At 36.2% G+C, this 17,058-nt stretch overlaps 2 protein-coding genes across 2 annotated transcripts in view; one reads left to right on the plus strand and one right to left on the minus strand.

The window, feature by feature from the left end:
* Nucleotides 1-11,878, plus strand: part of LOC118816770 (kelch-like protein 33) — a 34,451-nt gene extending 22,573 nt beyond the window's left edge. Inside the window, exons 5-8 of the mRNA XM_036583356.1 lie at nt 109-228; nt 1,568-1,818; nt 9,366-9,536; nt 11,186-11,878. Of these exons, the coding sequence (XP_036439249.1) occupies nt 109-228; nt 1,568-1,818; nt 9,366-9,536; nt 11,186-11,711 (1,068 nt within the window). The 3' untranslated portion in view covers nt 11,712-11,878. The remainder of the gene's footprint in view (nt 1-108; nt 229-1,567; nt 1,819-9,365; nt 9,537-11,185) is intronic.
* The window catches only part of adgrb3 (adhesion G protein-coupled receptor B3), a 994,217-nt gene that overhangs the window by 144,094 nt on the left and 833,065 nt on the right, over nt 1-17,058 (minus strand). The window lies entirely within an intron of this gene.

Raw genomic sequence — 17,058 nt, forward strand, 5'->3', positions numbered from 1 at the left:
CTGGAAGAAACCCTGGTTAATATCTTTGAATACTGTGACCTTCCTATACTGGAACAGGCCTCTGCCCTCATGGTACCACTGGTGTTTGTTCTGCTTTCATTCCCTCAGGTCCAGAACTGCAGACTGCTGAGTAGGAGCTCAGAAGGAAGGGCAGCCTTGGAGACAGTGAGGAAACTTCTAGAGGGAAATCAAAGAGTTGTAGGCTGTAAACCTCGTACCCCAAATCAGGTAGTGTTTGTATCTGATTTGAACCTGTATGTGCTTATCCTTATTTTACCTGAGTACATTAAAGGGGAATAGCACCGATATTTCAGAATTTCTGCATAATCCAAAACCACCAGCGAACCTACACATGAGCTTTTATATGAAATGTGGATACTAGTAAAATAGTGGTAAAGTTTTATCATAGTTCTATCATAAAACAGTGTCTCAGACAGCAGGCAGTGTATTAATAACAGTGTATCATGGGGAAAGGACTAAAGGCTCTGTTCTTAGGCACGATGTGAAGCAGTAACGCACGGCTTCAGGTGGCTTATTACTTTTATAAAATGGCAGCCAACATAAAATATGATAAAATAAATTATTTTCTGAAAAATTGTGTAAGTTATTATTAGTAATAATCAACATAAACAAGTATTCCTCCAAGAAATGTAGCTCCTTTGTTTAGGAGCTATCATTAATGCAAAAAACTTCGCTTTATAAGGACTTTACTTTTTACAAAGTACTTTTGGTACTTTATAAGTACCAAATTACCACCGCGAGTCTTATTTAGCACCAATCCAGCAGCGTCCCTCTTCTCACACTGGGGCTGAATCTCAAATGGTCTCCCTGCTCCCTACATAGTGCACTACGTAGGAGTTTAAATACTCGATCCTGCAGCCCAACAGTGAATAATACAGCTAAGAAACAGTCGTTTGGGACTCAGACACATCCACACTCGATACATGATGCACTGTTTGGCTGTAGAGGCTAGAATTTCTAAACTTTCATAGCTAGAACACTATTTAGGGAGTACAGAGCCGTTTGGGATTCAGCCTGGGTTTGACGCGACTTCTGACTGAAACACAAACATTTGAAACGTGTAAAACATTGAAGTGACATTTTTAGACTTTTATACTGCAGTTTTACAGTTAATCATACTGTAAGTGCTTTAATTCAAGCCTGTGGTATTAATGATGGAGCTGTTTAGGCTGTTCTGTCTTTTAGCCTAGCTGACCAGCCAAGTTCTAGTCAAGAACATAAGCTGTCAGCCCCTCAGTTTAAACAAAAACGGGTTCTTACTTCATCAGTACACTCGTTGCTTCATGCAAACAGCATGAGAGTTAAAGATTATTCCATTAACAGCACAAGGGTTTTTCGTGCCGTGGTGCCGTGATGCACAGTTGCTCTTTACTTTTCGCAGTCGCTGTGAGGCGTCATAGGTGTGCGTATATCGTGGATTTTATAACAAGTTTGAATGCGGCTCAGCCAATCCGATTTTAGGACCAGAACTATCCGTTTTATAATTAGTTTTAAATTGAATGAATTGACAGAAGGATCCATCCATCTCTGTCTTCGTACCTCGCAGGTCTTGGTGCTGGTTGGGGGAGACAGCGTGAATGAGAACTTCGAGCGGCGGGAGCCGAACCACTGCCTGTGGTTCGCTCGTCGCTTTCTGCGTGGAGAGGGCCTCATTCGGACTGTGGAGTGGGAGCCACTGGCTCAGCTCCCGGAGCCCTCGCGACTCCGCCACTGCGTGTGTGTGCTCAATAATATACTGTACGTACTGGGGGGCCGCAAGTACTACGGAAAACTGGACATACTGAAGTCTGCAGTGAGGTAAAGCTTTGCTTGTGTTGTATTTTACTCTCATTAAAGGGACCAAATGTCCACCAGCTGTCCGTTGTGGTACGACAGCTGATGTTCATTTGGTCGTCACAAAAGAAAATGAAGCTTTCGTATGAAAAAAAGACCCCAAAGAGGTTCTTATTTAGCTAGTACTGCAATTATGATGGGAATCAGTGTCATACTTATACACACTGTGAGAGTTTAAAGAGATTGATGATTTTATAGACTTTTCTTGCTTAAAATGAATCAGAGAACTCCAGAGGAATAGTGAACTGCGTATGGATAAAATTAACCATATTGATGGTGTGTATCTGTACAAATGACCTGGATATGCCACCTCCTCTTTCGTTCCCAGAGTTTTTTCCTAGCTGGTATGTGGCCAGTCCTAATATCCCTGCATGGGGCCCTCAGCAACATTCACCATGTAAACCATGTGCAATTTCCACACAGTCACACCTGATACCCCAGTGCTTCCATTACAGTCCTGCCTCCTTTAAACCATTTTGCTCCATCTGTCAGTCTAAGTGTAAGACTATATGCCTACATAAGAGCTATACAGAACAGAAAGAGGTATAAACAAACAATATTTATCAGTCAAGTCAATATTTTCTCCTCTGCTGACAAACTTAAGCATAACAACTGAAAAATAATACATAACACTGTTATTAACTTCATCAACTGGATCAGGCCCATGCAAACTGGCTCCCCCCGATTTCCCTTTGTTCCTTTTTTAAATGTAAAATACCATTTACCAGCTTGGCTGAACACTCAAGTGGTATATTTAACTCAGTTAGTGGTATATTTAACTCAGTTAGTGGTATATTTAACACAGTTAGTGGTATATTTAACACAGTTAGTGGTATATTTAACTCAGTGGTATATTTAACACAGTTAGTGGTATATTTAACACAGTTAGTGGTATATTTAACACAGTTAGTGGTATATTTAACTCAGTTAGTGGCATATTTAACACAGTTAGTGGTATATTTAACTCAGTGGTATATTTAACACAGTTAGTGGTATATTTAACACAGTTAGTGGTATATTTAACTCAGTTAGTGGCATATTTAACACAGTTAGTGGTATATTTAACTCTGATATTGGCATATTTAACTCAGTTAGTGGTATATTTAACTCAGTTAGTGGTATATTTAACTCAGTTAGTGGTATATTTAACACAGTTAGTGGTATATTTAACACAGTTAGTGGTATATTTAACTCAGTTAGTGGTATATTTAACACAGTTAGTGGTATATTTAACACAGTTAGTGGTATATTTAACACAGTTAGTGGTATATTTAACTCAGTTAGTGGTATATTTAACTCTGATATTGGCATATTTAACTCAGTTAGTGGTATATTTAACACAGTTAGTGGTATATTTAACTCAGTTAGTGGCATATTTAACTCAGTTAGTGGCATATTTAACACAGTTAGTGGTATATTTAACTCAGTTAGTGGTATATTTAACTCAGTTAGTGGTATATTTAACTCAGTTAGTGGCATATTTAACTCAGTTAGTGGCATATTTAACACAGTTAGTGGTATATTTAACTCAGTTAGTGGTATATTTAACTCAGTTAGTGGTATATTTAACTCAGTTAGTGGTACATTTAACTCAGTTAGTGGTATATTTAACTCAGTTAGTAGCATATTTAACTCAGTTAGTGGTATATTTAACTCTGATATTGGCATATTTAACTCAGTTAGTGGCATATTTAACTCTGATATTGGCATATTCAACTCAGTTAGTGGCATATTTAACTCTGATATTGGCATATTTAACTCAGTTAGTGGTATATTTAACACAGTTAGTGGTATATTTAACACAGTTAGTGGTATATTTAACACAGTTAGTGGTATATTTAACACAGTTAGTGGTATACTTAACACAGTTAGTGGTATATTTAACTCAGTTAGTGGTATATTTAACTCAGTTAGTGGTATATTTAACTCAGTTAGTGGTATATTTAACACAGTTAGTGGTATATTTAACTCAGTTAGTGGTATATTTAACACAGTTAGTGGTATATTTAACTCAGTTAGTGGTATATTTAACTCAGTTAGTGGTATATTTAACTCAGTTAGTGGCATATTTAACTCAGTTAGTGGTATATTTAACTCTGATATTGGCATATTTAACTCAGTTAGTGGCATATTTAACTCTGATATTGGCATATTCAACTCAGTTAGTGGCATATTTAACTCTGATATTGGCATATTTAACTCAGTTAGTGGTATATTTAACTCAGTTAGTGGTATATTTAACACAGTTAGTGGTATATTTAACTCAGTTAGTGGCATATTTAACACAGTTAGTGGTATATTTAACACAGTTAGTGGTATATTTAACTCAGTTAGTGACATATTTAACTCAGTTAGTGGTATATTTAACTCAGTTAGTGGCATATTTAACAGTTAGTGGTATATTTAACACAGTTAGTGGTATATTTAACTCAGTTAGTGGCATATTTAACAGTTAGTGGTATATTTAACACAGTTAGTGGTATATTTAACACAGTTAGTGGTATATTTAACTCAGTTAGTGGTATATTTAACACAGTTAGTGGTATATTTAACTCAGTTAGTGGTATATTTAACACAGTTAGTGGTATATTTAACTTAGTGGTATATTTAACTCAGTTAGTGGCATATTTACCTCTGATATTGGCATATTTAACTCAGTTAGTGGTATATTTAACTCTGATATTGGCATATTTAACTCAGTTAGTGGCATATTTAACTCTGATATTGGCATATTTAACTCAGTTAGTGGCATATTTAACTCTGATATTGGCATATTCAACTCAGTTAGTGGTATATTTAACTCTGATATTGGCATATTTAACTCAGTTAGTGGCATATTTAACTCTGATATTGGCATATTTAACTCAGTTAGTGGCATATTTAACTCTGATATTGGCATATTTAACTCAGTTAGTGGCATATTTAACTCTGATATTGGCATATTTAACTCAGTTAGTGGCATATTTAACTCTGATATTGGCATATTTAACTCAGTTAGTGGCATATTTACCTCTGATATTGGCATATTTAACTCAGTTAGTGGCATATTTAACTCTGATATTGGCATATTTAACTCAGTTAGTGGCATATTTAACTCTGATATTGGCATATTTAACTCAGTTAGTGGCATATTTAACTCTGATATTGGCATATTCAACTCAGTTAGTGGTATATTTAACTCTGATATTGGCATATTTAACTCAGTTAGTGGCATATTTAACTCTGATATTGGCATATTTAACTCAGTTAGTGGCATATTTAACTCTGATATTGGCATATTTAACTCAGTTAGTGGCATATTTAACTCTGATATTGGCATATTTAACTCAGTTAGTGGCATATTTAACTCAGTTAGTGGTATATTTAACTCAGTTAGTGGCATATTTAACTCTGATATTGGCATATTTAACTCAGTTAGTGGTATATTTAACTCTGATATTGGCATATTTAACTCAGTTAGTGGCATATTTAACTCTGATATTGGCATATTTAACTCAGTTAGTGGCATATTTAACTCTGATATTGGCATATTCAACTCAGTTAGTGGTATATTTAACTCTGATATTGGCATATTCAACTCAGTTAGTGGTATATTTAACTCAGTTAGTGGTATATTTAACTCTGATATTGGCATATTCAACTCAGTTAGTGGTATATTTAACTCTGATATTGGCATATTTAACTCAGTTAGTGGCATATTTAACTCTGATATTGGCATATTTAACTCAGTTAGTGGCATATTTAACTCTGATATTGGCATATTTAACTCAGTTAGTGGCATATTTAACTCTGATATTGGCATATTTAACTCAGTTAGTGGCATATTTAACTCAGTTAGTGGTATATTTAACTCAGTTAGTGGCATATTTAACTCTGATATTGGCATATTTAACTCAGTTAGTGGTATATTTAACTCTGATATTGGCATATTTAACTCAGTTAGTGGCATATTTAACTCTGATATTGGCATATTTAACTCAGTTAGTGGCATATTTAACTCTGATATTGGCATATTCAACTCAGTTAGTGGTATATTTAACTCTGATATTGGCATATTCAACTCAGTTAGTGGCATATTTAACTCAGTTAGTGGTATATTTAACTCTGATATTGGCATATTCAACTCAGTTAGTGGTATATTTAACTCTGATATTGGCATATTCAACTCAGTTAGTGGCATATTTAACTCAGTTAGTGGTATATTTAACTCTGATATTGGCATATTCAACTCAGTTAGTGGTATATTTAACTCTGATATTGGCATATTTAACTCAGTTAGTGGCATATTTAACTCTGATATTGGCATATTTAACTCAGTTAGTGGCATATTTAACTCTGATATTGGCATATTTAACTCAGTTAGTGGCATATTTAACTCTGATATTGGCATATTTAACTCAGTTAGTGGCATATTTACCTCTGATATTGGCATATTTAACTCAGTTAGTGGCATATTTAACTCTGATATTGGCATATTTAACTCAGTTAGTGGCATATTTAACTCTGATATTGGCATATTTAACTCAGTTAGTGGCATATTTAACTCTGATATTGGCATATTCAACTCAGTTAGTGGTATATTTAACTCTGATATTGGCATATTTAACTCAGTTAGTGGCATATTTAACTCTGATATTGGCATATTTAACTCAGTTAGTGGCATATTTAACTCTGATATTGGCATATTTAACTCAGTTAGTGGCATATTTAACTCTGATATTGGCATATTTAACTCAGTTAGTGGCATATTTAACTCAGTTAGTGGTATATTTAACTCAGTTAGTGGCATATTTAACTCTGATATTGGCATATTTAACTCAGTTAGTGGTATATTTAACTCTGATATTGGCATATTTAACTCAGTTAGTGGCATATTTAACTCTGATATTGGCATATTTAACTCAGTTAGTGGCATATTTAACTCTGATATTGGCATATTCAACTCAGTTAGTGGTATATTTAACTCTGATATTGGCATATTCAACTCAGTTAGTGGTATATTTAACTCAGTTAGTGGTATATTTAACTCTGATATTGGCATATTCAACTCAGTTAGTGGTATATTTAACTCTGATATTGGCATATTTAACTCAGTTAGTGGCATATTTAACTCTGATATTGGCATATTTAACTCAGTTAGTGGCATATTTAACTCTGATATTGGCATATTTAACTCAGTTAGTGGCATATTTAACTCAGTTAGTGGTATATTTAACTCAGTTAGTGGCATATTTAACTCTGATATTGGCATATTTAACTCAGTTAGTGGTATATTTAACTCTGATATTGGCATATTTAACTCAGTTAGTGGCATATTTAACTCTGATATTGGCATATTTAACTCAGTTAGTGGCATATTTAACTCTGATATTGGCATATTCAACTCAGTTAGTGGTATATTTAACTCTGATATTGGCATATTCAACTCAGTTAGTGGCATATTTAACTCAGTTAGTGGTATATTTAACTCTGATATTGGCATATTCAACTCAGTTAGTGGTATATTTAACTCTGATATTGGCATATTTAACTCAGTTAGTGGCATATTTAACTCTGATATTGGCATATTTAACTCAGTTAGTGGCATATTTAACTCTGATATTGGCATATTTAACTCAGTTAGTGGCATATTTAACTCAGTTAGTGGCATATTTAACTCAGTTAGTGGTATATTTAACTCAGTTAGTGGCATATTTAACTCTGATATTGGCATATTTAACTCAGTTAGTGGCATATTTAACTCAGTTAGTGGTATATTTAACACAGTTAGTGGTATATTTAACTCAGTTAGTGGTATATTTAACTCAGTTAGTGGCATATTTAACTCTGATATTGGCATATTTAACTCAGTTAGTGGTATATTTAACTCTGATATTGGCATATTTAACTCAGTTAGTGGCATATTTAACTCTGATATTGGCATATTTAACTCAGTTAGTGGCATATTTAACTCTGATATTGGCATATTTAACTCAGTTAGTGGCATATTTAACTCTGATATTGGCATATTTAACTCAGTTAGTGGCATATTTAACTCTGATATTGGCATATTTAACTCAGTTAGTGGCATATTTAACTCAATTAGTGGCATATTTAACTCTGATATTGGCATATTTAACTCAGTTAGTGGTATATTTAACTCTGATATTGGCATATTTAACTCAGTTAGTGGCATATTTAACTCTGATATTGGCATATTTAACTCAGTTAGTGGCATATTTAACTCTGATATTGGCATATTTAACTCAGTTAGTGGCATATTTAACTCTGATATTGGCATATTCAACTCAGTTAGTGGTATATTTAACTCTGATATTGGCATATTTAACTCAGTTAGTGGCATATTTAACTCTGATATTGGCATATTTAACTCAGTTAGTGGCATATTTAACTCTGATATTGGCATATTTAACTCAGTTAGTGGCATATTTAACTCTGATATTGGCATATTTAACTCAGTTAGTGGCATATTTAACTCAATTAGTGGCATATTTAACTCTGATATTGGCATATTTAACTCAGTTAGTGGTATATTTAACTCTGATATTGGCATATTTAACTCAGTTAGTGGCATATTTAACTCTGATATTGGCATATTTAACTCAGTTAGTGGCATATTTAACTCTGATATTGGCATATTTAACTCAGTTAGTGGCATATTTAACTCTGATATTGGCATATTCAACTCAGTTAGTGGTATATTTAACTCTGATATTGGCATATTTAACTCAGTTAGTGGCATATTCAACTCAGTTAGTGGCATATTTAACTCTGATATTGGCATATTTAACTCAGTTAGTGGCATATTTAACTCTGATATTGGCATATTTAACTCAGTTAGTGGCATATTTAACTCTGATATTGGCATATTTAACTCAGTTAGTGGTATATTTAACTCTGATATTGGCATATTCAACTCAGTTAGTGGCATATTTAACTCAGTTAGTGGTATATTTAACTCTGATATTGGCATATTCAACTCAGTTAGTGGTATGTAACTCAGTTACTGGCATATTTGACATATTTGACTAAGTTATTGACATTTTCCACTGTATAGAGCCTTTTGACAAACACTGCTAGCCTAGATAGTTAGCAACCTAATGGTCCTGTATTATATTAAATCCCACAAAAATCCACATTAGATCATTAGATAAAGTTTACACTGAAAGACAGTTGATCTAAAATATACACAGACAAGTGCTAATTGTCTTGATTTTGCTCTTGTAGTCATGTCGATTCACACGCTAATCAGCTCTGCCAGTGTATGTAGTGAGTCCACGAGCTTTGGATCAGGCAAAATCAAGTAAAGCAGGTAGGAAAGGAACACTCAACTATTCAGAACCAGCGTAGATGGTCTAACCCCGCCACAATGGTGGATCATCCATAAGACACCAGTCACATTCCCAAGCCCTGTAGTAATGCACAGTTCAATGTATAAATCCTCATGAAGATGGTGCAGAGAGGCCAAAGAGGTTGAGAAAGCTTATAATGGAGTCTGTGCATGTTTTCAGATTCGACCCTGCCCAAGGAAAATGGGAGTGTTTGCCAGATATGGCCAGTCCTAGAGACTACTTTGCTGCTGTGTGTAAAGGGGGCAAGGTGTTTGTCCTGGGTGGTAACTATGATGACATGAATTGCCTGGATTCTGTGGAGTACTACACACCTGAAGATAACACCTGGAGGTATAGTCCCACTTCATTTTGTTCATGCTTTGAAGAACCGCGTACAGTGTTGAAGTGCTGTGTAACAAAGTAACTCAAATTTATGGAGGGTGGGTTGTTTTTAAGGAGATACTCCAGCATTTTTAACCTGACATTAGTTCTGCTAACGCTTGATTTGTCACCTTGAACGATGACTCAGTCAGATCTTGCCATCATACAGAATACCTTGCTGCAATGATGTGAACAGACATTTAGACCTTCATACATCATCGTAACATTATTAAAAGTACAATATTTGAAATAAATGTGCTTTGTAGTGTCCCAAGCTAACACTAGTCACCATACGGCGATACAATCATATACGCTGCGACACCATTCGAGACAGCATGTTGAATTCTTTGAATTTGCTGAATTACATGAATTTTGAAAAGTACATGACTATTAGAGACGTTAAAGTTTGGTACATATTGTATCCAACTGTGTCACAGCATATTAGATTACACCTATCAACCATAACATTAAGTCCCCCTCTTTGTTTCTACACTCAGTGTCCACTTTATCAGCTCCACTGACCATATAGTTTCCCTCTGTAGTTCTACTGTTACAAACTGTAGTCCATCTGTTTCTCTGCATACTTTGTTACCCTGTTCTCAAGTGGTCAGAACCCCCATGGACCCTCACAGAGCAGGTACTATTTGGGTGGTGGGTCATTCACAGCACTGCAGTGACACTGATGTGGTGGTGGTGTGTTAGTGTGTGTTGTGCTGGTCTGAGTGGATCAGACACAGCAGTGCTGCTGGAGTTTTTAAACACTGTGTCCACTCACTGTCCACTCTATTAGACACTCCTACCTTGTCAGTCCACCTTATAGATGTAAAGTCAGAGACGATAGCTCATCTGCTGCTGCACAGTTTGTGTTGGTCATCCTCTAGTCCTTCATCAGTGGTCACAGGACGCTGCCCACAGGACGCTGCCCACAGGACTAGCTGAGTTGTGGCGTCAATACTGTTTTCAACATGGTGGAGAACAAAAATGAACAGTCAAACAATGGAAAGCATTAAGATAATTAGTAAAAATATAGTAAATGGTAAGTAAATTTTAAACACGTACAGTGACCCACCTGGCAGATGAGTTCAGAACACCAGTAAAATAGGCCAAAAACAATAGATGGCATTATGTGCAATCAGACAGTAGCCTGCGAAAACTGGCAGAATTCAGCAACTGCCCAGTATCTTCTATTATAAGTGTTTGTCAGTGTGTTTTTCATTGGGAAATGTATCAGAATTATTGGCCCTCAGTAACTGTATTCAGATGCGACAGATAGATATTAGGTTAAAAGATGCTGAGGTATTCCTTTAAGGGCAAACATATTAATTATTTATTTGTTAAGCATTTAAATGACCTGCATATTGATGCTGTCCAAAATAAAAAGCTTTTTTAATTTTTATTTTTCTGCATCAATTGAGCACAGCAGCTGACATTTACACTGTTTTAAAAATGTCATGAGGAATGAACCAATAAAAAAGGTCCAAAAAGACAAAAAATCTCAGTACATTGACTTATATTAAAACTAAAGAGCATTTTTGCCTTCCTCTGTAAAGTTCCCATTTTGGAGATACTTCTGTTTTTAAAGGTTGTTTTTTCCTTCTCTATATCTGCACCTCTGATAGGTTGGCTCACCCTTTAGACACACCCGTCTGTGGCCATGCAGCTGCGGTGCTGGACAGGGAGATTTACGTTTCCGGTGGTTGTGACTCTCGTCTGCGCTGCCTTCCTTCTTTATGGCACTACGACCCCGTCTACGGCTGCTCTAGCTGCGCTCCCATGGCAAGCGGAGCAGGTCGTGCAGGTCATGTGATGCTGGCTGTGGGAAACCAACTGGTCGTGGCTGGGGGGCTGCAGCCCATGTGGGTGGGGTATGGCGACCAGTTACAATGCGAGGCATATGATCTGCTCAGGAATTCCTGGACACCTCTGCCCCTCCTGCCTCGGCCTCACCTCTCCCCTGCCGCCACTTATCTCGATGGACAGCTGTACATCCTGGGTGGGTCTTCGGCTGACTCTGCGCGAGACATGCCATGGGTTCATCGCTACGATCCTCGGGAAAACTGCTGGGACAAACTCGGAATGATGCCCCGACCTTATGCCGACCTTGCGGCATGTGCGCTTCAGTTACCCATAAGTCTTCAGGGTTAAAGCAATAGTGTGGTCCAAAATGACATGGTTACTTAGGGGAGGGCGATACGGCAGAAATATATCATGATACTTTGAGACATTTTCACGATACACAATCTGTAGCACGTTTGCAGTTTGAAGTAACAGGCAAAAAAGTAATCAGTAACGTTGTGTTTAAAAATTACTATAAAAACTATGAATAGTGATTTTTATTCAGCATTTCATAAATTGCAATGTCAAATTAAACAGGCCTAATAGTTCAGCCCAATGTTGGGGCGCTAAGTGCCACATTACTTGGGACGCCAGCCCTCCCAATCCCAGTGTTTTGTTTGCAAGAGAAGAAAAAATTAAATGATTATTTTTTTCCCATTTTGATCCAGAAAATGCCTTTTTAAACAAATGATATTTAAAACTGAACAGTCAATAAATAAAGTAATAAATAAATAATTTAGACCCCCGGTGGCTTAGGAGCCCTAACTGACAGCTTATACCGCTTATACGAAGAAATGGCCCTAAGCATTCTGATAATTATAAAAATAATAATAATAATAACAATAATAATAATAATAACCTTTATGTAAACATATATGTGTCAGATATTTCTCAGTGGATGTCACAAAACTTTCTACAATTAATCATGAAAAAACTGAAATATTGATTTGGTACAGAAACTCAGAGAAAAATGATTTATGAGAAACTTGGTTTTTCAGCTTCATATACCAAACCTGAAGTAGGAAACCTGGGTGTGACTCTGAGCTTTATCTGCATGTAAACACAGTCACTAAAGCAGCTTTTCATCATGTGAGAAACATCACTAAAATTCTGCCTTTTCTCTCTCAGAGCGACGCTGAGAAACTTGCTGATGCATTTGTTACAAGCAGAGTTGATCACTGTAATGATCTTCTTACTGGACTTCCTAAAAAACAATATATCCTCTACAACTGGTACAAAACACAGCAGCATCCTAACAAAAGCTAAACAGAGAGATCAGATCACTCCCGTCTTTAAAAGAGCTGCACTGACTGCCTGTATCATTCAGGATAGATTTTAAAGCTCTCTAAATGACCTTAAAGCACTGCTTACATCACAGAGTGTCTGTCTTTTTATGATCTTAGATCTGCAGATACTGACCTTCTGTAAACACCTTCTGAAAATACAGAAAACATGGAGAGACTCTTTCAGTTATTCTGCTTCTAAACTGTGAAGCTCAATTCACCTTTTATTAGACAGTCAAGCTCAGAGCTCACTTTTAAGAAGCATCTAAAACCAAATCTCTTTAACTCAGCGCTTCATTAAAACTACGGCTCTTCTGTGTTCATCTCTTTAATCTCATTTGTGTCATTTACTTATATGATTTTAAATTTATACTCTACTATATAGTTTTTTCTGTTGTTATTAAGCTTTATCACCTGTCGGTGAAGCACTTTGGTGTGAAAAGGGCTCTATAAATAAAGATATTATTATTATTATTATTCACAGTATAATGAAATAAAACAGTAAGGCAGTGTACGCAAAACAATGCATGACACACGATAGAACAAAATTTCAAGGGAAAATGTGTAAAGTCAGCTCAGTATACCACTTTTTTTAGTGTAAAGTGCTTCAAAAGTATCAGGACAGTCACTCATGCACAGGGAGCCACAGTGAGTAGATCAGCTCAGGGAGCCACAGTGAGTAGATCAGGTATCTGTGTAAATGAATGCTGCCATGCTGGTTATGAAGAAAGTGAACTGTTTTCATCGTCAAAGTAATAAATTTAAGTTTAAATCTGTTAAAGTTAAACAGAAGCCGGTTGTGGATGTTCAGTTTGCACGAGTTTGTGGTGATTTCGCATTGCTTAAAGGGAAACTCCACTTATTTTTCAAAAAGGCTGCATAATTTAGTGCTTACAATGTAAACACAGTCGTTCAGGTTGGTTTGGTGTGAAATACTCCGTTCTAGAGAAACTTGCAGACTCAGATGTCTTTACAGTGGTGGTGATAGGAACCAGGGGTCACCATGACTACAACACAAACATAGACATTTTATTTACTATCCAGAACCACCAGTGAACCTGCACGAGTCTTCTGAGTGTTTATATGTACTGTTAATGATGGAAAAGTAGAGGTAAATCTAGAAAGTTTAAAAAGTTTTATTGGGGACTACTTTGCCTTTCATGTATCCCCCCACCAAGAATAGAGTAAAATAAATAGATTACAATACGTTTTGGGCCAAAACGTTATCACAAAAGTATCATAAAACAGTGTCTCAGTCATCAGGCAGTGAATTCATAACCATTTCATGTAATAACTTTCTGTGAGGGAGCTTTTAGAGGTGGACGTCTGGTTCCTATCACCACCACTGTGAACAGTTCTGACTCGGTAAGTTTCTCTAGAACAGAGCATTTCACACCAAACCACTCTGAATGACTCTGTTTACATCACGATGCTTTACTTATGCAGATATTTTGAAAAATTGGTGGAGTTCTCCTTCAATAATACAAATTGAATGAAACTGGAATGAACATAACAGATTTTATTCACTACAGTACAGTATCGTATTTTGTGGTCTCAATATAGTAATTTGTGGCCTCAGTGTGGTAACTTCTAGCCTTAATGTGTTAATTTGTGGCCTTAATGTGTTCATTTCTGGCCTCAATATTGTAATTAATTTGTGGCCTTAATATGTGTATTTGTGGCCTCAGTATGGTAACTCATGGCCTTAATATATTAATTTGTGACCTCAATATATGAATCTTTGGCCTCAATATGTTAATTTGTGGCCTTGAAATAGTCATTTGTGGCCATGCCTTATTAAAATACAAAGGAATGGAATAAGTGGAGTTCCCCTTTAACAATGCTGGTTGTATGAAATTGGAATAAACATAACAGGTTTTATTCCCTGGTGTTGAGAGGAGGACTTGGCTCCGCCCATCTGCACCGTTCACAGTCTCAGAGATGATGAAGGGCATTAATTCTTGCAGCATTTTGTTTACTTGTTTCTCTCTAGGATTATGGGTTATGTGTGTGGTGATTATGTTGTAATGAAGTGTGGCCACAAATTCATATATTGATGCCACAAGTTAAGTTTCTCTTATCTTGTATCCTCATTATATTAAGTCATGGTCTCATTATAGTAATTTGTGGCTTTAATATGTTAAGTCGTGGCCTTAAAATGTTAATTTCTGGCCCCGGTATAGTAACGTCTTGCCTCACTGTCTTAATTTGTGGCCTCAATATGTTCATTTGTGACCTTAATATAATAACTTGTGACCTCAATATGGTAACTTTTGGCCTTCATATGTTAATTTGTGGCCTTAATATAATAACTTGTGGTCTCAATATGGTAACTTTTGGCCTCTGTATGTTAATTTGTGGCCTCAATATGTTAATTTGTGGTCTCAATATGTTAGTTTGTGGCCTCAATATAGTAATTTGTGGCTTCAGTATGGTAACTCATGGCCTCAATTTGTTATTTTGTGGCCTCAATATGGTAACTTGGCCTCAATATATTAATTTGTAGCCTGTATATAGTAACTTGTGGCCTCAATATATTCATTTGTGGCCTCAGTATAGTAATTTGTTGCCTCAATGTATTAATTTGTAGTCTCTATATAGTAACTCGTGGCCTCAATATATTAATTTGTGGCCATGCCTTATTATAAAAATAATCACCACATCACCTTAATGGCTCTGTATAAATCACATACAAAACATTTAAGTAAAAAATGTTAATACTCTGAAAACACTGATGAGCTCGTGCCACAAATAATAAACACACAAATAAAGTCATTTAAATTAAACTTATTTTAGTTACAGTCTTTCATCGTTTAAATGACATTACTTCTAGTTTGTGTATGTGTTGTTTGACAGGGAGTAAAATGGTACAAAAAGCTTTCGGTTGTTTGTACCTGCGGCAGTAAACACGCTGGCAGCGCCATCTAGCGACAACTTAAATAAACTACATTTCTGCAAATCTTCCAGGACACCAGCAGCTAAAGGGGAACTCCACCGATATTTCAGATTTTCTGCTTAATTCATTAAGCTGTAAACAGTCATTTGGAGTGGTTTGGTGTGAAACTGTTCAGATGTCTTTACAGTGGCGGTGATGGGAACCAGGGGTCACCATGACCACAACACAAATATAGACATTTTATTTACTATCCAGAACCACCAGTGAGCCGATATATATATATATAGTGTCTATATGGAATGTTAATGATGGGAAAATAGAGGATAATCCAGAAAGAAAGTTTTATTGGGGACTACTTTGCCTTATAACACCCTACATGTATCCCTTCACCATAAATTGATTTTAAAAAGGTCCAAAGGTTTATCACAAAACTATCATAAAACAATGTCTTGGAAAACTGGAAATGAGTTCATAACCATTTCATGTAATAACTTTCTGTGAGGGAGAAATTTGAAAAAAAAAATTGATAAATAAATAAATAAATCAGTGGAACTCCCCTTTAACGTCTCCAGCAGTTTATTATTAGTGTGGATTAAATACTGTAATATTTAGTATTATAGTTGAAATGTTGACATTTGTTCTGTCCACTTTTCGGTGGGTTTTCACACAATTTTCCTGATAAACACAGACGCAATCTGGCAACACTACCCTATGCTCATCGTAAACCAGAGCAGTGTATTGTTACCCAATTCCTCACTTCTGCGGGTGAGGATACAGTCAGCAAGCACTAGTACATGAAAACTACAACCACCAGAATGTAAAATGTTAGTGTTTTGTATTTAATGTTTGTATTCTGTTTTGTATTTTGATGTCATCACTTCGCTGACGTAGCTACAGAGCCCCGCTGGTGACATCCTGTATAAATAAAAATAATGTGGGAACGAGATCCTAATGCGTGGCCACGACTTAGTAAGGCGTGGGAACAAGATTACGGCTTACTAAGTTGTGGCTACGCATTAGGATCTCATTCCCACGCCGTACTAAGTCGTGGCCACGCATTATTTTATTTATATAGGATGTCACCAGCGGGGCTTCGTATAAAACACATGATCCAGCTTAATAACTAATTATCAACCTCCTCGTTCCCGGCGTCAGGTACGGAGCTCCGCTGGTGACATCTTGTATAAACAAAAATAATGCATAGCCACACCTTATTAACACGTGGGAACAAGATCCTAATGCGTGGCCACGACTTAGTAAGGGCTTAGTATTTTTATTTATACAGGATGTCACCAGCAGAGGCTCCGTAGTCAGGCGTGTTTGAGCTGATAAAGCCTGTAAACTGGCAGAGCCGAGTGACGTTAATCGCGTCCCCATCTCAGACTTTCGGGAATCGCCTATGCTAATGGTTTTAGCGTGCATGCTAACGGCTAATACACGAGCGGTCTTGCTCATATTTTCACACATTCAAGAGACA

Source organism: Colossoma macropomum, unplaced genomic scaffold (assembly GCF_904425465.1).
Source record: "Colossoma macropomum unplaced genomic scaffold, Colossoma_macropomum, whole genome shotgun sequence".
NCBI lineage: Eukaryota > Metazoa > Chordata > Actinopteri > Characiformes > Serrasalmidae > Colossoma > Colossoma macropomum.